The 26,035-nt window shown below is 43.5% G+C and overlaps 2 protein-coding genes across 8 annotated transcripts; one reads left to right on the top strand and one right to left on the bottom strand.

The window, feature by feature from the left end:
- Positions 1-318: 318 nt before the first annotated feature.
- LOC128253750 (netrin receptor unc-5) lies at positions 319-22,668 on the top strand. 7 transcript variants are annotated; one of them, XM_052982404.1, is made up of 11 exons: positions 319-870; positions 1,560-2,089; positions 8,946-9,840; positions 10,707-10,988; positions 11,761-11,931; positions 13,802-13,855; positions 15,610-15,954; positions 18,532-18,660; positions 18,757-18,967; positions 19,690-19,763; positions 20,153-22,668. In XM_052982404.1, exons 3-11 carry the CDS (start codon positions 9,168-9,170, stop codon positions 21,463-21,465), a joined length of 3,252 nt encoding a protein of 1,083 aa, XP_052838364.1. In that variant the 5' UTR covers positions 319-870; positions 1,560-2,089; positions 8,946-9,167; the 3' UTR covers positions 21,466-22,668. The 7 variants fall into 7 exon arrangements, with proteins under 7 accessions (XP_052838364.1, XP_052838362.1, XP_052838366.1 ...); XM_052982402.1 differs by having other exon boundaries at positions 1,565-2,089; XM_052982406.1 differs by having other exon boundaries at positions 319-733.
- Positions 22,658-25,896, bottom strand: LOC128253751 (mismatch repair endonuclease PMS2). The gene is made up of 8 exons (XM_052982410.1): positions 25,700-25,896; positions 25,479-25,638; positions 25,278-25,421; positions 24,648-25,216; positions 23,953-24,592; positions 23,186-23,899; positions 22,878-23,132; positions 22,658-22,817 (listed from the first exon to the last, which is right to left on the bottom strand). Exons 1-8 carry the CDS (start codon positions 25,823-25,825, stop codon positions 22,777-22,779), a joined length of 2,649 nt encoding a protein of 882 aa, XP_052838370.1. The 5' UTR covers positions 25,826-25,896; the 3' UTR covers positions 22,658-22,776.
- Positions 25,897-26,035: the final 139 nt, after the last annotated feature.

Here is a 26,035-nt window from a genome sequence, read left to right on the forward strand (position 1 = left end):
ATTGCTCGCAATATTTTATTTATGATTCTTAACATTGCCTTGAAATTCTTCCTTAATAAATTTTCTTTAGCTTGGCTGCCTGTTTACTTTTCTGCATATACAATTGTGTTTATCGACTGTGTTTAAAACTGTAAGCCAACTATTTAAAAAACATTTTTTTACCAAGATTCTAAGCGCAAGTCGTGAGTGTTTCTCTAGAACGAGCTCTCTTATCTATGAAATCTGGCGCCAAAGGATTCAAAGTCGCTCCCGGAAAACCTTCAACCCTGATTGGAGCCCTTGGCGCCGGCTGGTCACACTGTCCGGCGGGAGTAATCTGCGGGAGCACAGGCTCCAATTTGAGCCAAAGTGACTGAGTGATGCCAAAGGAATGCGCTCCCCGAAAAAAAAAAACAAAAAAGTTTCGTCGGGAAAACTGCAACCCATGTCTGGCTCATAAAATGTGCAATTAAACCGCAATAAATGGTAAAGTTCAAGTGAAATAACGAGAAACTACGTATAAAAAAAAAACGGCAATCAAAGCCAACAAAAATCTCCTGGCTAAGGTGTGCGTGTGTGTGAGTGCGTAGTGTTTTTAGTGATGGTGTGTGTGTGCGCGCACAACAAAATATAAATAAAACTCCAATGTCACCGAGTCGAGTTGATAAAAAGCAGCGCTAAAGGCCTTTTAATTGCCGCTGCAGTCGATAAATCATCAAACGGGAATGGAATATGAAAGCATCTCAGGAATCCAGTGCGTAAAATTAGAATGCAACAACGACAACGACAACAACAACAACACGCGGGCGGAGGCAGGAAAGATACAAAATAGCCAAGGAGCCAATATACATACTCGTACCTATACATCCACATCAACGTCCACGTCGTAAAGTGCGTCCGAACGGGAGAGCGTTCTCTCTCTCACTTACTCTCTTTGGGCTCCCACTCCCCCACTTCCTGCACATATGCTGCGAAGAACAACAACACAGCATGCTCCTCCTGGGGATGCTGCGTGCGAGGGGAGAGAGAGAGACAGAGAGCGCCACTCCGAATCAAAGAGCGCAACTACACTTAAAAAAATAAGCAATGCAATACGTCTAAAAACATGTCTTTACAATTCCGATGTTGATTAAGATATAAAATTTTTTATTGAAATTTGACAAAATTTATAGATGATAAAAAAGAGTTGATTATCTTGATTAATTAGTTAGACCTTTCAATGATGAGACACAAATTTTATAAATCAAGCTGGAAGTGGTTAAACCTTAACTTCCTATACTTAAAAACTAAAAACTTAAAAAAAAAAAATGATTAGTTATAAGAGATCAAAAGAATAAATTTTAATAATAAACTACAACATGGAAATACATAAATTAATAGTAGAAATAACTGAAAATTGATTATTCTTGAGTCAACTTGTTTTGCTTGAGTAAGAAAATTAGAAATTCAAGTTATACAAAATGTAATTTATTGTCAAGTTATACATTTTCCTAGATGTATATATCAAACCTGCAAATACTTGTTCTAAGAACGGAATTTTTGGTGTGATTTTCTGACCTCATGATGATTTTTTCTCCCAGTGCAGGGCTCTATGTCGTTGGTGCCTTTTGCTCTGGCCACGAACAATTCACGTTTCACTTGAACGGAAAACGCCGAAGCAAACGGACGCAACGCACGCCGGCTCGACGCAGTGGTTGTTTTCGAATTTCGTATATTCGAGCGCGCGCGTATTGAAAACCAAGTGCGAGATCGTGTGAACGGCGATATATAGTTATATGCGGGATAGAGATAACTTACCTTGTGCCATAGTGTCAATACCAGCAGGATATCTTCTCCGTGCTGAGTGAAAAGCGTAGTGAAGTGCTCTGTCGTCATAATGAGTGTAAGCGGAGACAAGTAAACTAAAGGCGATAAGGTTACAGATGTCCTAAGCACACACAACAACCCAAACCCAAACCCTAACACACACACCACACCAGTGGCCTCTGCAAGGATTTCAGGGGACTGGGGACATGTAACTGGATCTGGATACATGTTGGCTCCTAAGACAACAGCCCGCTCCTTTGGTCGCACTGCAGCAGAAACGGGAGCAACAAAAGCGAGACACCGGGTAAGTAGCGATGCTTAACTATAATAAGAAACCCCAGTTGCTCGGACAGGATAAAAACAGGACACACAAAGGGGCGGCGCACTGCAGTTGTCGGCCGTCGTCGCTTCCTGCGCCGCTAAGTATGCCACTGCAATGCTATTTTAAGGTGCAAAGTGCATTGAGTAGGAGGTGAAGTGAAGTGCCGACCAGAAGCAGGGCCAGGACCAGCTAACCATAACCCACACACACACACACACACACACAAACACACACTTTACAACTACGGTGACAACACACAAAACGTATTCAAGTGTAACTAAAGACGACCAATTCACAAACAAACAAGCGAGCCAGGAGCGTTTGCGGGGGAGTGGGGGGGAACGGAACCGACTGGAGCGGATCGGACGACCCTCGAACCATGTGACCGCGGGGGAGTGGGGGGGGACCACAGGGCCTACAGGGCGAACCAAGGGCCGCTCGCTAATGTTTATTATGAAAAGCGTGCCCTTTTGAACGCCATCGTGTATTTTTATTTTTATTTGTATTTTATGATTGCGCTTAGCCATGTGTATTTGCTGTGAGACGAACGGTGTGTGCTAGTGCACAGGAAAAAAAGACATCATGGAATTTTAACTCAGAGCACCTGAAAAATATAAAATGTTTTTGCTTTAAGCTTTCTATAATAGCGATGATTTATTTTCTTAACTCATTTCTTTGAATGATTTATAGAGTTAAACGATGGCTTTAAATTAATACTTGCCTTGGACATTTTTCCACTTTGTTTGTTATTGAATGATAAGGGTTGATAAAAGGAAAAACAGTTTTTAAGATGATATGATTCATTACTTCTTTAACTTTATAGTAGATAAAAAAGATCAATCAACTTAGTTTTTAAAAAAGAACCAATTTTGAACAAACAACAAGTAAAAATTAAAATTAGTAATACCATTTCAACAATTGCACAGATCAAATACGGGTTTAGGAGCTATTCAAAAAAAAATTACAGATCATATGAGTTTTACAACACCCAATAATACTGACATGAAACTACTATAAATTAAAATGAAAATACTGTATTTCGGGGTTCTAGATCGATTTCTGAAATTTATATTTTCTCTCAGTATGTTTATTTTTGTTTTTCTTGTCACACACTGGGATGGGGGGTGGACGGGCGGCTGTCGAGAGGCCCTCATGAGAGTGCAGCACTCAATTCATTGATAAAAGATGCAGCTACAATTATAATAACAACTCCGAACGGCGGGATGCCGCGATCAACATGCCGCAATTACAGTTATAATTCGGGTCTGTAACCGTTATTCAAATGTAAATTCAAATGTGGATTGCAATTACCAACCCTCCGCGACAAACGGTGGGTCGGTTGGTGGGTCGGTGGGTCGGTGAGCGGGTAACAAACAATCGCCAATTGGCATATAATGATCCCCTTTGGACGTCGAAACGTCCTAACTGACTGACTGACGTACCGACTGACTGACAGACAGACAGACGAAATGGAATGGAATGGTATTATGCTCTGGTATGGTAAAAAATGGTATGGGTTTCAAACAACCAGCAGCGACATTCGGAACAATTCTCAGGCCTTGACAAATGCACGTAATGATTGGACTCACACTTTGGTTTCTGCTTTTTAACAATTTACGCGCAGCTCTTACTCTTACCCCTTCACGAGTTCTCACACTCGGCCCACTAGTAGTCATAATTTTAGGGGTTGTGCAAGAGCACAGCAATCGAAACTCAAACCCCGTCGTAGATACAGATACAGCTGTTCCCTGCGATGGGCAAACGGCAAACAAGGGCTCGGCTTTCGATTTTCGGGACCAGGGGACATGGGAACGGAACGTTGCATGAACATCTTTGACTCCTGCGGTGATTAATTGTCATTCCAGCGTTCTACAACATATGTAGAGGTCGTATAGGCTCGATAGGTTCCGCCAGGGTTCATGGGACCGGGACGCGTCTTAACACTGGATTATATGTCGATCGAAGAGAAAGAATAGGCTCTTTTCATTTTCTTTCGGCAACTGGCTTTGTTCCGAACGTAGGGAACGTAGGTAGCCGCTGGTAGCAAGGGCGCAGCCGGGCTTACCGTCGTAAATCGTTGGATTGAACCGAGCCGATCGATGCCGGTGAGAATCAAGAGGGAATTAACATGCCTAGGTAGTCTGGAACTGGCAGAACTTTCTACACACCCGAACTCTTATCATTGCATCTTGGGCAGTTGCGTAGGCAACTACTATGTATTTTACTATTTTTCTGTATTTCTCTGGCTATCATCAGCTGGCATCTTGTGGCACCAGTTTTGGCAACATAAATTAGGCCACGGGCATCAGTTGTTTGGAAACGGACACATTAGAACTTTGCTAATACGATACAAATGATAAGGGCCGTCATCAGTTGTTCAGTTTGTGCTACTTAGGCAACTGATGGAATCATAAATAATTTGTTTATTGCAAGCAGCCGGGCACAAGTATGCTGGCCCTCCTATCCCTCCCCCACATCATTTAACGATTGTATCTAGTGTGTCTTGTAGTAACATGTATGCTGTATCTGGGCCCATAACTCATGCTTGAAACTTTTGTTTCTACTTCTAATTCCTCGACAATTACGCTTAATTAATTTAAAGATGTTTGTTGTCGTTTCGCATCCCCCGTTGGGTTGTTCGATCAAGCAACGCTCGTCGCATTCAATTTTGAGCAGTTATGACGGCGGCACTGGGGGAGGATTTTATAAATAGATTAATTAAAATCATCTTTAATTGTTTGATTACAAGACAAGCGTGGCCCGAAACCTAAAATGCGAAGCGAGCTGAGTTTTCACAATAGCTGCCTCTATAAGGTCTCAAGTTGCCCAGTGAGCAGTGTGTGTAGTGAGTGTGTGGGCAAAATGCGCAACATGTGAAATACAGATGCCTCAGAGTTACCAGCACGGTCCCTTGGGCATTAAAGATTTCATTTGTGCTACAGATGTTCCGGCGATTGTACAACATAACTACAAGGAGGAGTAGCAGAAGCCCAAGTCACACGCAATTGAGGCAGCGGCATCTGCGGCAGCCACATCTACTGCCACATTCATATCTACAGCCACATTCACATTCACATCCACATCCACATCCATGGATCCACTTCAGGGCAGTCACCAAAGCGACTGGCGCAGCGTTTCGAGTGGCATTTGATTTTAGTGCTCGAGAGTGTGTGCGCGAGTGCTCAAGAAGTATAAAAATTATTGCTGCCAAGCAACTGAGTCAGTCAGTCATCAATTATTTTATAGAATGCTCACTTGTTTTGTGTGTTCTGGCATTGTTCCCCATCTCCCAGTCCCCCATCCCCCATCCCCCAGCCCAATCCACATCCACATCCTCATCCCCCGAATGATGGCAGCCGAATCTGAGTTCTTGGAGTTCACTTGGAAGTTCTCATTCGGCACAGGAAGGGCTTCTCCGCCTCTACACTTCGCTGAGACTCCGCAATAGTTGTGAAATTAAATTGAATACGACGCCGATTATCCCACGCAGTCTTCCATTCGCATTTCCCATTCATTCAGGCTGGCTGCCTAGGAAGCAAGTGCCGGCGACACAATCTCATCCACCTTCTCCGCCTCCGCGGAATCGGAGAGCTTGGGAAATCATCAAAGTTCAGCGGGACTTCGGTGGCGTCTCTCCTCACAATATAGGATGATTACATGCACACGCAACTCGCGTATCTGGCCATAAATCTCAAAGGCTGCACAGAGAAAAAAAGGACCTGAAATGGGGGATTTCGTTGGCTTGGTAATCCATCATTTTTTTTAAGTCAAAATATTTCTGTTCTGCTTTAAAATATATTATTTTTAAAAATAATGTTTACAAGACCACAATATTCCAAGTTTAATATAACAATTGCCGTAATTCTTAACTGAATGGATTTAAACAAAAACAAAATTACCAATTATAAACAAAAATTTGCAGAACTCAGTAGCCATCGAATTTCTCAACTTTTTAATTTGTAGAAAAATCTCATTCAAACAAATCTCATATTGCGAAAATCAATACCCATTAAAGCTTTGAAAAGTGGATTATAAATTTGTTTAATACCATTCAGTCAAACGCAGTAATCTCTCTCCAGTCTGAAAAGTTAACACTGCACAAAACCTTTCTGAACTCTGAATTGCAGTATTTAGCAAGCTGAGTACTTATCTCATTACTAAGTTATAATTAAATTTAAAGTTTACTTATTTTGAATGACAATCTCTGGTTAGTGCTTAAACCATTTGTACATTTGTGGAACTACAGTACAAAACTTTATCTCTGTGAAGTGTGGATTTACATGAAAATATTTTCTTAATTTCCCAAAACATTTTATTGCTCAGTGCATGTGCGTGTGTGTCCCACAGTTTGTCATTCAGTCATTCATTGCGAGGATGAGGATGTGGAAGTGGAGGGGGGTTCCCCGGATGCTTGCGTGCCAAAATCAATGCATGTTTTTTATTTGCCAACGACAAGTTTGCATTCAATAAATAAAACCCATTCGATTATAAAGTACACCCGCAGACAATGAAATGTCGCTGATAAGCGCCTCTTACAATCCATTTGGCCTACTTCAGTTCATTAAAAATCTATTAAAAAGTAATGTACAATGCCCCTCCGCCCCTGATCATTGAAGCTTTTGGTCCGATAAGGCAGGCTCCAAATCGATTGAATCGGGGCATTTTATGTGCCAGACTTTGATTAATCTCGCCATCAGTGGTTCCGTTGTCATGTCAATATGTGCCTTCAATTCAGCATTATTCTTCACAGAAGCTGCTGCTGCAGTAATAAATAAGCTTTGTTTATATGAGAGCTGAAAATCAGTGTTCGATTTTCGCTGATGGCGATATCGATTTACTTTAGCCGAAATGTAATTTAGCTAAGCAGCCCGAGCCCGGCACACAATGTGGCCCAATCTCGGCCTCGTCAAACAAAAGTCTAGACAAATCGAAAACAAAACGAGCTTCAATATCCCATCTATAATTGAATGCACACACAAAACAAAGCGGATAGAGCCGGAAGAATACTATTATAATCTGGTCAGTTACATGAGAGCTGAGCCCGCCCACACTCCAAATATAGCATATAGCATATAGCATTTACCATTTACCATACACCATCCCATCCACACACGAAGGAGAATATTGACAGACACTCAAGTGTCCACAAGCACCCTGTAAATTCAATTGAATTACGCATAAAGGCGCTTAAGCCGAATGAAACGATGATGACGACCCATCAAATGTATTATTTCCCTTTAACTTCTGATTACCCGATATTTTATTACGATTCGTGGTCACGGCTGCTACTGGGTACCTCTGATTTGGCTGAGTTTGAGTTGGTGACTGTGAGTTGTGAGCTGTGGCGCATGGTCTCCGTCTCCGTCTCCATCTCCCCGAACATAATCACTTATCGCATATCAGCGTTTCCGCAAAATTTACATATCGACTTTTACTTGATGCGCCTTTTAATGGCCCCACGTCGTCGTCGGCAATAAAATTTGAGTTTGAGCGGAGGGCTGCTTTTGAGTTTAAACTTATGCATGATTAATACATAATTACAAAGACAAACGCATAAACTCCAACTCGAAGTTAGGCTCAAAGACGGGGGCCGGACTTATCGCGGTGTTCGTGCAGGCATGCCTCCTTCATTTCTCCGTGTTCCCCCACTCCACTCCAGTCCACTCTAGTCCAACACCACCGACCACATAATAGCTCTGACAAAAGACAAAAGACAAAAGGCGCTTTTCCCACAGCCCGTGTAGGATACCACGTCCTGAACGAACCGCCTAGGTGCCCATGCCTGTGCCCATGCCCAGAGAACTGCAGTGTGGCTGGGCATACTTATACCTGTTATTAATATTTCGATTAGGTACCAACGATTCGTAGAATCTGACGCATGACTTGCATGGCTAATGGGAAATATTTTGTAACTTGTGACCACGTTGCCCTACACTTGAAAAATTGGTCGGTCGTTGGGGAGTATTGGTCCCCTGATTGATGGAGACAACTCATCGATTGTGCTGTGGCAGGACAGGAAGTGTCCCTAAGTGCAGACGATACATTTTCATTTTTCCATTGATCCTGTCAGCAGATTGCAATCGGAGTGAACTGAAGTAGGGCCTTCCCAGGGCAGGAAATGATATCTAAACACGGGAATACAATTTCAGATAGTTTTCTTCGTGAAGAGAGCATCTTTAATGGAAGGGTATTGTTACATTATTATTTGGGTTTCTCATTAGACCCTTAAGCCACCCTTAAAGCATTGTGGATTCTGGAGAATGTGATCGTAAACTGACACCTTTTATTCTTGATATGAGAAAAGGGTTTTGCGTAATAAAACGGCAGGTGTGCAGCTAGGAGTATCTTATAAAGAGTCGAACATCCATAGCTCGAATTACCATCTGCCACTAAAATAGGTTGGAGTTTATACTTTTACTCATGCTTTGTACTGTCAAAAAAAAACTACTTTAGCATGTATTATATATATATTTCTGATCCGAGAGTTCTTATTTTTATTTGATAATTCAATATAAATACTTTGAGGTCCCTATTTGTTATCAAATAGCTGGTCTATTAAGTTTATTATCAAACTAACAAGAAATACCACCAATAAACCAATATTTCTATGTCTGTAGAGTATAAACAAGTCGTATATGATGGGGTAATCCAAGTCCGAGACCATAAGTTTGTTAATGCCAAGCGTGTTCGTCAAAGATATGAGCACTTTAGTCAAGCCATGGACACTTTCGTGGCTTGACAGACCGCTTGGTAAATAATCGCCTTATTGCCAAGTGCGCAAATTGCCTGGCCGAAGTAGAAAAGGTAGCTAACTGGCGTTTCTTATCTGACTTTCCAGATCGTATTCACCACGTCGGCGGAGCGAGTGTGCAGCTAATGCTAATGCCAGCTCCTTCAGCTAGCTTGCCACATCGCCAGCAGCAGCAGCAGCAGCAGCAGCAGCAGGAACGACTAGTGCAGTTGCAATTGCAGGTGTCCCTGCAGGTGCATCAGTTGCACAGGAAGCGCAGGACAGGACGACACCTCCGACGAACGACGGGCCAACTGACAGCAGTGAAGCATGGCGGTGATTAATAAAGCCGGAAATGTGATTGCCCTGCTGGTTAGCCTGCAGCTAATCCTGCTGCTTTTGCTGCCAGTTTCCGGGGAGTTGCCGCAGCTGGACTATGGCAGTCTGTCCGCCTCCCTGGAGGAGGATGCAATTGACCCGCTGACGGCGATGGCCCCCTTCGCCAATTCCCTGGTCACCGAGGAGACGGCCTCGCACAAGAACCACGTGGAGTTGGGCAACAGCAGCGAGGATGAGAATGCCAGGCCGCCACAGGGATCCTCCTCGGCAGGAGCATCCGGAGCGGCAGCGGGATCGGGCATACTCCTGGAGGAGTTCAACACCGGCAAATTGAGTCCCGGCGAGGCCAGCAACACCCTGCCCATTTTCCTCATCGAACCGGAGAGTGTGTTCGTGGTCAAGAACCGGCCGGCGGTGCTCAAGTGCAAGGCCTCGCACTCGCTGCAGGTGATCTTCAAGTGCAGCGGCAGCTCGCAACCACCGCCCTCCACGCACGAAACCCACGTGGACCCGCACACGGGGGTCAACATGGAGGAGGTCACCGCCACCATCCACCGCGACCTGGTCGACGAGTTCTTCGGCGACGGGCCCTTCAAGTGCGAGTGCCACGCCTGGTCGTCGCGTGGCGTGGTCAAGAGTCAGGCCGCCACCGTCCACATTGCCTGTGAGTACACTGATAAAAAAATATGAGTTGTTTGCCAAAATTATGCACCTTAAAAGATATAAAACTTAGCTACAAACTAAAGCCTTAGCTTGCATAAATTATAATAAATACATTATTTTTGAATAGAGACTCAATTGTATTTTTAAAAAGTTCGAGTTATAAGTATAATTTTAATATAAACAAAAAATAATGAGTCATTTATATTAAATCAATATTAGAAATTCCCGTACAGACTAAACACGTTTTACTAAAGTTAAACATCAGTTATCATAAATTAAAACGAAAAAAATCTCTGGTTGTGATCCAAAAAGTCAGAATAAAAATTAAAAGTATAAGGTTACTAAAAAATAAAAACAATGAGTCATTCAAACTGAAAGCAACATGAAGAGTTTACATCAAATTATCTAGAATCTTAGCTTATAAATCTATTTAATTTTTATGTTCACTATTTTAAAAGTAATAAATCTAAATAATGCTAAAGCTTTTAAAGAAAATGTGCAATCAAAGAGCTTTTATTAGTGACTTGTAACTAATCGTAATGAACCTACAAGCTGATATATCTTAAATCCTTATTGATAAAAATTTAATTGTAAATTAAACAGTTCAACATCAGTTACAACAGCTGAATTTTTAGGAAACATAACATTTAAGTTATTTGTTCTACATTAAGTTTCAACTTATCCAATTATTTTCTTCAAGTGTTTTAGCATGTTCACTAAAGTGTACATTTTGTAGTTAGCATTGCACCTTGGCCAGGGGTGGCTTCCTGTCAACAACTGACCCTCGCTTAGCTTACCCCTATCTGTTTCTGAATCTATATCTATAACTACATCGGTATCCGGCATCTGTCCTTTCACCCACCACAGATATTCGCAAGTCCTTCAACCAGTCGCCCACCTCGCTGCGCCTGGAGCTGGGCAGTCGGGCGGAACTGCGCTGCGAGCCACCCGGCGGCTTCCCCGAACCGAAGCTCACCTGGCACAAGAACAACGCGGTCATCACGGCGGACAGTGAGCCGGGGATCAGCGTTTCGGCCGGCACGCTCACCTTTCGCCAGGTGGCCCTGCAGCACATGGCCAACTACAGCTGCAGTGCGGAGAATATAGCCGGCAGGCGCGTCTCCGATTCCGCCGTGCTCATCGTTTATGGTCAGTATTCAAGGGCGCCAGGGCACAGTCATGAATTTTAAAGTTCGTTTCTATTACACGGTACTTTTTATGGTAAAAATAATCAAAAACATCCATTTGTTTTTAATAACACATATTAGAATACAAATATCACAGATAAAAGGCAAAAAAAACCCACAGTCTTTTTATACTTCCATGTCCATGATTATTGGTTGCTCTTAAGTAAATTTTCCCTATAAAATTATGTTCCATTATTTACAGCTTAGAATACGAACATTTTAATAAAAAACACCTAATTGTTTTTTACTGAAAATCACTCTTAATATACCACCGCATTATAAAACAAAAGTCCCTGCCTTAAGCCCTTGTCGTTCATTAAAGTTTAATCTCGGAATAACACAATTTCCTGGTTCTTGAGGAGCCTCGTTAAAATATATCTTAATGGAAATAATTTTAATTTAAATTTATTTTCTTCTTTAAGCTCAAATTTCATTTGAAATTCTTATATATTAAAAAGACAAAATATAAACCTATCAGATTTTATTAAATTTAAAAATGCCTAGCAACCTGGCAAGTATCTTTACAAACATGGCTTCTAAAAGTAATGAGCTTTGTATTTAAACATATTGAATTGATAAAAACAAATGTTCAACGATGAACCAAGTTGAATCTGGTAGATTTTTAAACCTTAAACCCTTGATAAGTTCTTGGATATAAGCACCGGTTAATCTCATGCCCGCTTGACTGGTCGATAACGCTCTTAATTGTTTTATTTCTGATTTCATTTCCGCAGTCAACGGTGGCTGGAGCACCTGGAGTCCTTGGCGCGAATGCAAGTGTGCTGGTAAACCGAGTCAGGGACGCAAACGCTCTCGAACCTGCAACAATCCAATGCCATTGAATGGGGGCGCCCAGTGTCCGGGCCCCCAGATCCAGAAGTCCCCCGATTGCGCCGCATGTCCAGGTACGTTCCTGCGGTCATCCGCAAAATTGTGGGCGCAACGAATTGCGGCCAACACGCCCATTATACGGGTTTTGCTGGTGGGTTGAGAAAGGTGCCAGTTGGCAAGCTTTAAGGCAGCTAGCTGGTGAGGCAGCAGCAAAATTGTCAATTTAAATGGCATTTGCGGCCGGGATTCCAACTTGGGCGCCACCTGCACATCCCCGTTTACCCAAAGTCCCTTTGTCCACCCCGCTGACTCTGTCGATACATCTCCTGGAGCGTCGAGAACAACGCGTATTTTTCACACCAGGGAGGATGGGTGGCGCCAGGGGAGGGGAACGGAGGGGGTGTAGAGTGGCAAGGACAGTCCAAAATACAAAGCACTGCACAACGCAAAAGTTCAGGGGGCGTTCCACACAAAAAAAAAAAATAATAATGAAAAAAGACAAGATAAGCTTAAGGGTCAATGCGAACTAGGAATACTCTAAGGATTTCAGTGATTATCATAATCCAAATGAAATGGGATTTACATAAATGATTAAAGTGGTATTGAAATTGATTTGCGGCGTACAGGATTAGTATGGAATATTTCAATTTTTGCTTCATTAGAATTTAATCCCAACTTTATTGGAGTTCATGTTCTGGGATTTAACAATTTGTTAACTTTAATCTTGTTACATTTTTATAAAATATTTAGGTAAAAGTCAAAAGATAGAGTTCAAATTTAAATTGGTAAAATGTTTGCGTATATACTCACTTTATATAATAAATAGGATATTTCTCAAAAGAATTTTTTTTTATTTAAAAAATTTAGAATACAGAAATGAAAATATAGAAAAGTTAACTCAAGTTTATTATTATTTTGAAACTGAAGTTTGTATATGTATATAGCCAAAACTATTGGAGTTCATCATCTCAAGTTCTTTTTAAAGAACAATAACTTAATACATGTACTTAGTACTAAATATAGACCAACCCCTCTGCATAGTCACCATGCCCAGTTCGAACAATGGCACAATACATTTTTGAGTGAGTGCTGAGTATTTCATTTTAAACACGCATTCGGTGTCTTGGACCGACGACAGATATCTCCACATGCGAGTGCGTATATAGATGGATAGATTGGGCCGCCGACTTTGGCAGTGGAGAATGATAATGGGAGCGGGAAAGGGAGCGGGAACGGGAGCGGGAACGCCTGCCGTCGGCGTGCCACCGACTAAATGGTGACAAAGGAATGAAACCGGGGGGAAAGGGAGCAGGGACCAGAGACTTGGGACCGAGGATGAAATCTGGAATGGAATGGCTTCAAATGGAGTGAGGTGCATTGGTGGTGGATGGGGCGCTCTTTTTGACAGACGCACGGGCGGCATGTGTTTGAGACTCTTCACTTTTATTCATGTAAATTTATTGTATTGCATTGTATTGTATTGTAGTGCTCGCCCAGATACTCACCCACACGGAGATTTCGTAGGATACTTGGCCAGGCGCACAGCGGGCACAGCAATGAGCAATTGTTGACAGACAAGCGGGGCAAATGGGACTGTGAACGGGAGTGGGAGTGGGAGTGGGAGTGGGTATATACGAGAGTATATATACTCCAGAAGGGGGCCTTTCGGTCGTCAAGAGGGGGACCATTGCCATTGTGGTCGGGGGTATTTCTTTTCTATGAAAAGTGTGTCATAAAATTAATTTTAAATTTCGCTTGGCTTTCGTTTTTTCTCGTTTTTTTTTTTCTGGTCCGGACTCCTTCAATCTGCCGACTTTTCATCCCCATGGAACCGTGTCAACCTTATGGTCCTGCCGCCACGCCCACCAACGCCTATGATTACGCCGTCATCCCGTCATCCCGTCGTCCCGTCGTCCTGTCGCCACTGTCGCCTGCCAACAACAGAGGACACTCAAATCGTGAGCCCTGATGGATTTGACATTTCGTCGAGTAAGCGCAGTAAGTTGAACCGAAAGCCCGACAATGTGCATTTCCCTCAAAGGCTTCACATCCCGGGAGGTATGGAGATGGGGATGGGAATGGGGCTTCCCGGAATGGGGGCCAAAGGATTCAATACGACATTGTGTTCGAGCAGTTAAACTTGAATGCTTAACGAGCCGACGACAGTTACATTTTTAAGTTGGGCATCCCCCATATTCACTGGGGCCTTAACAATCCAATAAACAATCGTGTTAAACCGAACCGGAGGCATCAGAATCAGCATCAGCATCCAACCAAGCGTGGCGTCATTCGTTTCGGGACTTCTCCCAAAAAAAAAAGGAACTTTAACTGACTTTAACTGAAGTGACTTACTTTCCTGCGGGGTCGCAAGTGACGTCACTGCGGCAGATAGCAACTTAAAAATCACTTACCACGACTTACGCTCTCTGATTCATGCAACAGTCTGGCTGGACTGGACTGGGCTGGGCAGGGCTGGGCTGTTGTCAAAAAGGATACGTCCAGGGATGGGGGGTTGATCAGGATGCGCACGGCATGGCGTGGGGGGAAACTAAATGCCTGGCAATGTGATGATGGCTGGCGACAAGTCCGGAATTCAGTGCGCCCTTTTTGGGGGTGGTTTTATGTTTCCAAAACAGGAAGTGCCAAATGCCGATGTATTTATATCAGTATGTGTGCACACTCAGGGAAAAACTACATCTGGAATTGGTAATTGGATGATGGAAGCTTACTCGATTTTTAATGAATTAAAAAGAAGAAAGCTGGACGTAACTAAGGTATTCTCTAAAATGTTTAATAATAAAATGTTGTTTCTTAAATAATAAAATAAATTAACTTAAATGTTGATTAAATTTTGTGTTTAAGAGATTTTAACATATCGACAATCACGATTTATATATTGAAAGCAACATATTTTAGCAGAACTGTGTTTAAAATACTCTGTCGTTTCGAAATAATTTTATTCTAGATTATTTCACATTTTATTTGTTTATTAATTTTTGAAATGTTGCTCTACAAATTGATTATCAGTTAATATTTTAAATATACATTTTAAAAGTATTATTATTTATTTATGAAGCTATTTTGGTCGTACAATTTTGTTTTGCTGTTTATATTTTAATTACATTTTGTTGTTCTTTAATTTATTAATACTTATTTACATAACTACTTTGTCTCAGTGCATTGCTGTCGAACATATATTTCAGCTGCCATTGGCATGCATCACACCATGAACAGTTTTTGGCTTTTTGTTTAGCTTTCGGACTTTCCGTTTTCCCGACCCTAAAAGAAAGCAGGGAAATTGAAATAGCAAGGCAAAATGCGAAAATAGAAAAGCATTAAAATGACAATCACTTTTACTCACCCACCCACGCACAAACCCCCAAAATCAACAGAGGCGTCGCCAATGGCGTAAAGGGGGGTAAAATGGAAACAAAAAAATTAGAAACAGGGACGTAGGAGGAGGAGGAGGAGGAGGAGGAGGAGGAGGAGGAGGAGTAGGAAGACCCACTAATTTTATGGTGGGAACAAACTTTCGATTTCTCCCCATGGACCATCTATTAGAGCGTAATTGTGTGGCAGCATCCAGAGGCTAAAAAGGGGGGATGGCCACGTCCCTGGTCCCTGCTCCCTGCTCCTAGTCGTGATATATGACCCGGGGAGTGCCGCTGTCGGGAATGTGTGCTAAATCATGTTAATATGACTTTTGATTTCTAAACTGCCTGTGCTTTTGCCCTTACCCCATCCATTTGCAGTGGCCCGCTGGTCGGCGTGGAGTGACTGGAGCATCTGCTCCGCGGAGTGCATTCAAGTGCGTCGCCGGAAGTGCCTGACTCAGGGCCAGACTCAGATTTCCGAGGCGGCGGAGGAAGCCGGTGATCTGCTCCTCGGAGCCGGTGTGGGCATGGCCGCCCTCATCGCCTCGGGTGGAGCAGGAGCAGGAGGAGGAGCGGGAGGAACGGGAACCGGGGTAGGAAACCCCAGCGAAGCTACTGGCTCCAGTTCCGACAATATCCCAGGATATGGCAAATCATTGTGCGCCGGAAAAGACATACAAACGGCCGAATGCCGCGGCGAACAGTGCCAGATTGGCAAGGATGGTGAGTAGTAGTAGCAGTAGTCCATGCTTATGCTTATGACAAGGATGAATGCCAGCCCGGCTGGAGCAACAAAGTAGACAGTTAGACAACAGAAGCCAGATTCCAAAAACCCAACCTCTCACTCTCACACAAAAGCCGAGCACTCAACGCTGATTGTCACAATGGGAAATTAACCAAGTGCATTTGTTTGTGCACGGCCACGAGCTTATTTATATATATATATATATATATATATATAGCAGTATAGAAAGTATAGAAAGCCGGGCAGGGACAGTTCACCCCAAAAAACCCCCCAAGTCTAAACTCTTAACTTCCGACTCCCAATGGCAGTGCCAATCCCCATACCAATCCCCATACCCATACCCATACCCATACCAAACCCAATCGAAGAAGGGTCCGTCGCAAATCAATCGCAGCAGCAGCACTTGGAATTGAGATTTAAGTGGGGAGTCGTCCCACACAAGTCTCTTTGGCTAAGGGTTTATGTGCTTTGCCAGATAATTAGGCGTGCGGCAGAAGACAGCAGCATCAGAATCAGAGTCCACATCCTGCCCCATTTGCCACCCCAAATTCAGGGCTTTTCCCGTGTCATTGTTGCTGTTTGCGATTCGATTTTCAATGCTGTGTGTGCGGCGGGGGAGTGGGAGTAAAATTGTGCGATTGACCCAACTCAAACATAGTTTTGTGCGGTCCATGGGGATCAATTAGATGGCTGTCACAGTGTGTAATTGAAAGGATCAGAGTACAAGGACTCTGGCTGGAATCTCTTTTTTTTTTTTTTTTGGCAGGTTTGTCTTTTATTTGATTGCCTGTTGAAAAGTTTACGAAGAGCGACACGACGACACGACACAGTGCAGCTTATTTTCGATTTTATTACGATTGGGCAAAGCTCATACCAATCCGGGCCAAATCCCTGGGGCCACCGATACCTGCGGCTTCATCATGGCCCATTGTCAGCAGCTCTTCGTACTCAACCATCTGATATTAAAAGCGTATTTGTCAGGCCAAGGAGACGAATCCCCTTTTGATGTCCCGTGCAGGAGGCATTAAAAAAGAGGAAAAAGCTGAAAAGTAAAAACCAGCATGCAAAATGCACAAAAGCGAAGGGAAAACGAAAGCCCTGAGATCCAAAAGAGATCCTTGGAGTATCCCAGTTGGGGATGCTAGGGACTTCAACTTCTACTTCTAGTGCTGTTTCCGATGCTCTGCTGCTGATTTACAGCGAATATAATTGCTCATTTCATACATTGTATAATGCGTCCCACCCACCCACTCACTCACAGGGCTAGAACCCTACTATGGCATAATAATCATAATATATACAGAGTAATTCCTTGCGCTGCAGCGATTCCTTTTTGGCCAACCAGTCACCGCCAGCGCCAGCAACAATGACGACAACAATCACAGCAGCGGAAACAGGCAGCGCAACAATGGGCGTCCGATGGGTGGGAGTACTGGAGATGGGCATGGATATGGGCATGGAGATGGGCATGGAGATGGGCATATAGATGGGGAATGGTTACTGGGATGTCGGCGAACTGAACTGAACTGAACTGCTGGCGACGGGGGGCCGCCGGCGAATAATAATGCGAAATAGACGGAGCTGGACTGGGGATGAGCATACAAACATAAAACATTAAATACAGACATACACTGCTCTGCTCCGCCAGATACGGATACGCATGGCTGCTCGGGATTGATGACAATGGGTGAGAGAGGATGCGGATGCCTGTTTGGTTATGGAAAAGTTCAGTTCAGTTCGGTTTGGTTCACTTCAGTTCAGTTCGGTTCGGTTCGTTTTTGGTATGGTATGTATGGCATGGTTTTGGTTTCGGTTTCGGGTTGACTCAACGTCCATGAATGTGTGGATTTCGCTTGGCAGGCATCCTGAAAAGCATGAGGGTGGCGGATTTACGCAGAAATCTTTCGTTTTTTTTTTTTTTTTTAATGCCCAAACACACAAAGATTGGCAATTGGAATGGGGTGGCGGCATTGGCAGCATCTTGGCTCGCCGGCTGGAATTGCAGGCAGGCTGGCTTTATTGCCATTCAGTTGTGTAAAAGGTGAACGGATTTTTAAGGACCATTTCCGATGATAAGCTGGGAAATACTCAGTAGTTATGTGCTGATTGTCGGAACAAAGAGAAATACGAAGTTGTAAAATAAATCAAAAGACAAAAAAAGAGAGTTAAAAAGTATACAAAATGAGTAATACAATTTAATTTTAATCTGATATTCCAATGCATTTACTACGAAAAATAACGATTCTTTTAGGCTCCTTTATCAATATTTTAAAAACAAAAGTGGATTCTGTAGCACCCCCATTCTTTGTATAAATTTTTTTTTTAATATAAAATTGTGTTATTTTTAAAGCAATAAATTGTAAAACATAAATTTATTTTTTCAAAAACCAATGTATAATCCCTTTAATGCCTAATGTTAGTAAGATTATTATGTAATTGTTACATATTTTATGTGTGAGTCTAGTAATAAATATACCTTCCATTGCTTGAGATTACAGGGTATAATCAGCCGATTCAGCAGTTTAATATGAATGCGCATCTTTTCGCCATTGCAGATTTCGATTGGACTCTCTATCTGGGACTGGCCTTCATAACCGCGGTGTGTTTCGCCTTTGGAACGGCGCTCATCTGCTGCGCCCGCCGTGGCATCCGCGCCAATCCCCACTACAACATGGCCCGCTCAGGTGAGTTCAAACAGGACTCCTCCTGCGTCCTGCGTGCTGTTGCGTGTTGCGTTCGCCGCCAGCAATTGACCGTTTGTATTCCGACTCCGTTTGCAGTAATGGACGCGGATTATATGCCCGGCGTGGTGGAAAAGAAGGAGATGCGCATGCACATCGAGGCCAGCAACATGGGATACGATTACGTCAATCCCGGACATCGTTATTTGCCCGGCGAGCACATCATGGGCATGGGCATGGGCATGGGCATGGGCATCGGATGCGGAGGCGTCACGGAGCACCACTACGATGTGCCCAATCTATCCGCCAAGTGAGTCTACAATTAAGCCATAAATGTTATTAGTTTGCCCTCTTATATGTCCTTTTTATCCTTTGGTTACTCTTGAGTCTTGATTCTGATACAATATGGTGTAAATACTCTGGCCATAAACTTTATAACTTGCAAATAAACAGGGCACCATTTTAATATGAGGAGATTATCTCCGATTTCGTAGAAGTTTTTTAAATTCCCTTACTTTTATTTGAAAAGGGCTTAAACATTATTAGGTTTTTGATATATCTTTTTTCTATTGTGAACCTTCTTTTGAATTTCTACAATGAAATGGTTAGAATTCGTTCCCATTTCAACTTTAATGACTCTTAAGTTATATTGCTTTTATTTAAAGAGGACTTAAATATTATTAAATTTTTTCTTGAACTCCTAACATTTTTAAATATCCGCCCTTCTTAGTTGTTAAAGTTAAAAGATTGTCAAGCACAAGGGGGCTAACATTTTTATATGACTCATCAGTCATTAAAATTCGCCTAAGACCGCGTATAGTTATGCGCTTTTTAATATTCTTGTCACGGATATTAGGTACTCACAGTTAAGTTATTTCCACCATACGATTTTTTGCTGCTTTTTAACAATGTGTAGACATAAACTTTTTAATCTTCTCTTCTTTACCCATACCCTTAACTTTTAATACTTTTATGAGCCAAAAGACTTATGAAAGACGGTTTTAATAATTATGGATTGTTCCTCCTTTTCAGCTACACAAATCCCATAGACCATTTGAGTGTGGACTACTTATCCGAGACCGGGGAATCCTCCACCGCAGATACCTGTAAGTAATAAAAAATTAAATAGTATAAATAAATATCTGAGTATTGAATTCAACATTTTATACTTTATATTTAATTTTAATATTAAATCATAATTGTAAATACAAAGCGTTTTTAATGGCAGGATTTAATATAAAAATTCTTTAATTATTGTTGAATATATAGATTAAAATTTGATTTTAATACATTTTATTTAAACTAAATATGGTTTAAAATAAAATTAAATTTTCAGTTATTAAAATCAATTTCGAAAAGAGCCAAAAGTAAAATTTTAAAACTTTTTAATATTTTGATTTTAAATGGATGAAAATCAAAGGAAAAATATTTAAATTGAGTACATTTACTACGTTTTTTTTTTACCAGTGTATATAATATCCTTTTTCTTCAACAGCCAACTCCACATTTGATATGAACGGCAAGCTGTCCATACTGAACGCCTCGAAGAGCAGTAGCTACGAGCTTCTGGGCAGCGCCGGAGGGCAGCTGCGCCTCTATGGCGGAGAGCTGCTGCTCTTCGTGCCGGAGCACGCCATTGGGAAGCACCTGAAGAAGCACGTGTCCCTGCTGCTGCTGAGCGACGAGTGCAGCCGCGTGTCCTGCGCCACCGAGAGCTCCATCCTGTGCAGCAGTGTGGTGCACAGTGCGCCGCGCAACTATAGCTTCGTGAAGCCGGTGATCCTGAAGATTCCCCACTGCCTCGTGGCGCCGGAGCAGTGGCATGTGCACATCTACCATGCGGACAGTGAGCACGACGAACTGAGTGTGAACTGGCGGCGGGCCGTGTCCGTGGGCGAGGAGACCATCAACACACCCATGTTTGTCCAGCTGGAGGCCAGGCATGTGTTCATCATGACGGAGCAATTGGGCCACTTTACCGTGGTGGCGGAACCGCGCGTTCAGCAGCCCTCGATCAAGATGAAGCTGCTGGCGTTCAGTCAGCACACCCCGCCCAGCAGTGCCAACTGCAGTTTGCGCATCTACGTGGTCAAGGACTTCCCCAACAGCCGGGACATCTGCGCCAATGTGGAGGCCAAGCTGGGCGGCAGCTTCCTCGGCGAGAGTCAGGTGTTCGCCTTCTCGCTGAACAGCCGGAACCTCAGTATCCGCGTGAGAAGTGCCGATGTGGAGGCGGCGGCCCCCTACGAGCATGCCATACCCTACCAGCACATCCTCAGCAACAACTCCATCCTGCACTGCGAGTTCAGCTTGCGGCGGCAGGACCAGAACACCCTCTGCGTGGACTTTGGCCAGGGCAGCGAGGATGACTACTATACCTTCAACATTCCAGCCCACTCGATGAGCGGCTCGGCGGAGGAGCTGGCCTCCACGACGAACACCACCATCTCGATCGATCGCCAGGGCAACTATGTGAACGAGAGCTGTGTGATGGACTTTGTCCAGCTGCCGCATGCCACCAAGCGTCTGATCTGCGCCGCCTTGGATCCTCCGCGGGCGGACGAGCGGGACTGGCGCTTGCTGGCCAAGAAGCTCAACACGGATCGGTACATCGCCTACTTTGCCACCAAGGCCTCGCCCACCGAACAGATTCTCAACCTGTGGGAGTGCAGGGCGAACAGCTGCCCCGGTAATAGTTCCAACTCGGTGTCGCACACGATAATGGCGCTCCTGCTGACGCTCAAGGAGATGGGCCGTCAGGATGTGCTGGACATCATAGTGGAAACCATTGGTCCACTGTGGATTTAAATTAGAAACCCAAGGACTACCTGTTGGTAGGGCTCCTTTTTAGAGAATTTGGCGGAAAAGGAACCTGTTTTTTTATAGAATTTCTGAAACTAAAAGAAAAAGCTTTAAACTTTTAGAAATTTTGTTTCCGCCAAATTCAGTAGAAACAGGAAAACGAAAACAGGATGTATTCAAAACTTAACAAACTAAGCGTTGATTTTCTCTGTTGAGTTTTTTTGAAAAGTTTCTCCCAATTTCACCTGTCTTCACCCAGTTTCCAGTGACAAATCACTATTTGTTTCCAAAGATAACTTATCCGACAAACATATATAACACCTAAGAACTGAACCACCTGCAAAGTTTGTTAACGTGAGATGGGAAAATCAGCGTGAGGCCCTTGGTCCCTTGTTGTTGAAAACAAAAATGTTCATGAGTTGCCTTTTATTTACAAAATGTATGAACGACGCAAACGAAAAACAAAACGAATCGAAACGAAACAAAACAAAATCTGGAAAATTGGAATCGAAATGACAAATGACAAATGAAAAATATTGAATCAAAGTGTAGCTGTAGTCATATATGATGTAGTCACTAAGTTACTGTAGTGTTGTGTTCTAAGGTAACTTGCTCAACGAACTCTGTTCCCTATGGGTGCCATGCATTTTATACACTAAACAGGACGAATGTAGCGATTAATTATACTTGTGGCTTAGCAAACTTATAGTTTTAAACACTAAACTCTAGGATCTACGATTGAGTAACTGTTTGTGTACGATACGATACGACAGCTGTAAGATACGAAATATAAATAGAGTAAGTTGTGTATGGCCAATTACGAAAGACAACCGACAGACGTTTGAGTTGTAAACTGTTTGCCAAATCGTTGAATTTCTCAGCCGACTCTAGTTACGAATAGTCACTAAAAGGATGAGCAGCATTTAGTAATCAAAACTAAGCCATAGCACACATATACCCGAAAGTATGTAGCCTCTCAAATATAATATATATATATATTTAGTGTACGATCTAGTAATAGTTATTAAACAAAACAACAAAACGAGTAGCTTGTTAGACATACTCAAGTGATAACCTTTGTATTTGTCTTTAGTTGTAAGTCTGATCCTGTCGTTTAATCGTTAATCAAGTAAGCATTTACAGAACAATGACGTATACTTAGTGGCTCAAAAGAAAAGTTAAATAAAATTAAAACTGCAACAATAATAACCGTGTGTTTCATGCTTTGTTTTATAACCTATTTGTAACTATTCTAGATTCTGTTGAGGTTCAGAAGCCACCTCTTCATCTTCATCGTTGTCTGCCAACATTGTGATATTAATAAGATGACGCATTGTGGGTCGACCATGTGGGCAATTCTGATAGATAGACATTTGTTTAAACATATTCTTCTGTTCAAAGACACATTATAATATTACCCAAGGCTGGTCGATTTCTCCCCATTTGGGTGATAAGTCTCCTCATTGTTGTGGTCCTGTTTAGAGCAGTGCCAATCATCACGGATTTTCGACAAGCTCGTGAAGCAAACATAGCTCTTACCCTAGAGGGTCGACAAATGGTGCCCTCGGGTGCATCCTGTAGCATGAATATAAGTTCATCGATGTCCTCTTTGCCAAATTCCCAGCGCTTGCTATGCGGCTTGCCCAGCAGTCGCACCTTTTTTGTGGCAGGAGCTGCAATCAAAGAATTCTTCAGTAAAGACACTATATATAAATCCAAAGCTTACCCTCATGATCGATCTCGAACTTGAAGCCATTCTTTTCGAACACAGGCAGATGGTCAATGAGCACCATTTCGTTAACAGCCGTCAGTTCCAGATTTTGGGGCACCGTCAAGCGCTGATACTCCAACTGAGTGGTGCGCTGCAGCGTCTCAAAGTTGAACTTTTCATCGGTGGCATGCTGATCCACAATAAACAGATCATCCTCTAGTTTGACTATGATAAAACCCAGGTTAAACTGTCCTATGATGTCCATGCGGGCAAAGTCCTCCTTTCCAATCTCCCTTTGCAGCTCCGCCTCCGCATTGTTGTTTTGGTTTGGATTAATTTCGGTCTTGAAACGCAGACGTTGCAGCTTGGCTCGTGCCCTGCGATCCCGCTGTTGCTGCTCCTGGGCCTTCAAGGAGGAGGCAATCTCCTCCAGCGTGGTGCACAGTTCTCCGTTTGAAAAATTGGCCGGCGGACCCTCATCCACCTCCTCATCGAACTCTATGCGAGTGGGCAGCTCAATGTGGTCATCATCGTCGCTGGCAATATCGGTTTCTTCGGATAACTGGGTTAGGCTGGGCGGATCTGAATGAGTTTCTGGCGGGGACTTCTGTTTGGCCAGGGCCTTGGGTTCTGGCTTGATTTCTATGATGCTACGTCGGCTTTTAACTGGTGTAAAGACTTTGCAATCAATGCGAGCTTCTTTGGTTGGTTTCGTCAAAAGGTCATAGGCTAAAAGGTGTTTACATTAGTTATTGGATAAGGATTATTTAATGATTTCCTACCTTCCGACTCCTTAGCCAGTTCTTTTAAGTTCAGGAAACTATTATCAAGACTACAGCCCTGTTCCTTGCTCTCCTTTCCCTTTTCATTATCACTTGCTCCTTCAGATTCCGACTCGCACTTGGAACTCTGTTCCTTGGGCGACTCTTGACTGAGAAAAGTATGAATCTTTTGCATCTTCATGGAGCGAGTGGCCAACTCTTCGGTTTCACTGCAGCGGCGCTTGACAGGAACTGATGGTGCCGTGCCCTTGGTATCGCCAGTGCGTCGCCACTGGGTGAGCACATCCATGAACCTCTGCGAAGAGCTAATGGGCACATCTGCATCGTCTGCTTCGCCATTCCTGTCTTCCTGGACGAGTTCTTTGGGGGATTCGGTTTTCTCCTGCTTAAGTTTTGGCTCCAGCATGCTTACAATGGTGGTGTTTTGCATCTGGAATGTGGCTGGCGTCTGGCCAAAGGTGTCCAGCAGGGATTTCTTCAGAGCCAGCAGCAGAATCCTCTCATTGTTGATGAGCAACTGGCGTTTGTCCGGCGTGAGATTCACATCGACATCCGAGCGAGCGGTCACAATATTTAGGTAGATAAAAGGCTGCTGCTGGACATTATAGCGATGGTACACCTCGTTCATCACCTTGGCTATCTGAAATAGTTAACATTTCTTTTAAAAAAGCTTTTCCATGGGGTGTTTTCCTCACATTCTTGGGATCGCAGGGCCTTGAATTGACGAAGAAGTACTGGCGATCTCTGCTAGAACGTCCAGCGCCATGTCGGCAGCTGGAAATGAAACCCTCCAGCTGAAAGTCCGCCTGGTTAAGACGCTCCACATCCTCGGCGCTGATTTGGGGGCAAGTGGTGTCGGCTGCATCTGCGGAGGACTCCAGATCGGCCCGCAATCCCGCCTCGCTTAGTTGACCCTGCTCAAAGGGCGACTTTAGGGGCACCAGATCCGCCGCCTGGCGTGCTCCAAATATGGCCGATATATTGGCCAGCACCTCCTGGTTGCCATGCGTCTGCAGCACCACTGTTTTGGCGCCCTTGGGCGTCTGATTGCTGCACAGGATGCGCACTCCTTTGGTGACCAGACAGTAGGCCTGCAGGATCTGGCACATCTTGGTGAACTCCTTTTTGATATTGCGGGTGAAGTCACGACGACGAACTGGGAGTGTGGCAAATAGATTGGCCAAAGTCACAGTGGTGCCCACGGCACGGGCACAAGGAGAACGCTTCTTGATCCTGCCATCGTGGTCGAGTTCCACCTTGATTCCTGGAATTTGGAGGTGGTTTAATAAGCTTGAGAGTAAATAATCCCCATGACAAGGACTCACCCACTTCAGTGGACTCGTGCCGCGTTTGGATGACCATGTCCGACAAGGCGCATAGAGAACTTAGAGCTTCGCCACGGAATCCAAAGGTTTCCACGCCCAGCAGGTCCACGAATTCCCTGATTTTCGAAGTGTGGTACTTGGCAGCTGTGGGGGGAAAGGATTAACAATCTCTTCTTGCATAATACAGATCCTAGAACTCACTCATGCCCTCCAGATTCACTTCCTCGACGCCACTGCCATTGTCGCTGACCTCCACGCCCTGCAATCCCTGATCCTTCAGCTTGATCTCCACCAGAGTGGCACCCGCATCTATGGAGTTCTCCACCAGCTCTTTGACAGCCACCGCCAAGCTGAGAACCACCTGTAATTGTTAATTAATAAAGTTAAACAAACATAAACAAACTAAAAGATATAAAGTTTACCTGTCCGGAGCAGATTTTGTGCACTGTGTCCTTGGCAATGGCCTTGATTTGACCCGAAATTGCTGTGGTGGGTGGTGGCAGTTCCGCTTCATCTTCCTTATCCGCTATTTGGTCGCTTTTTTCCATGGTTTTTAGATAAATAAAGACTATTATTGTTCTCTGATTATGGCGCGTTGTTAGCGGAAGTGTGACCAGATTCAAACATTCTTGGGTACTATTTTGTAAACAAGAACAAGTTACATTACAACGTAGATTCATGTAAAATAAACTTCTGTCGCCTACCAATAGAGGGCGCTTTAGTAAGTACTAATAAATTAACCAGAAGTGAGAATATTT

This window comes from Drosophila gunungcola, assembly GCF_025200985.1.
Source record: "Drosophila gunungcola strain Sukarami chromosome 2R unlocalized genomic scaffold, Dgunungcola_SK_2 000004F, whole genome shotgun sequence".
NCBI classification, from domain to species: domain Eukaryota; kingdom Metazoa; phylum Arthropoda; class Insecta; order Diptera; family Drosophilidae; genus Drosophila; species Drosophila gunungcola.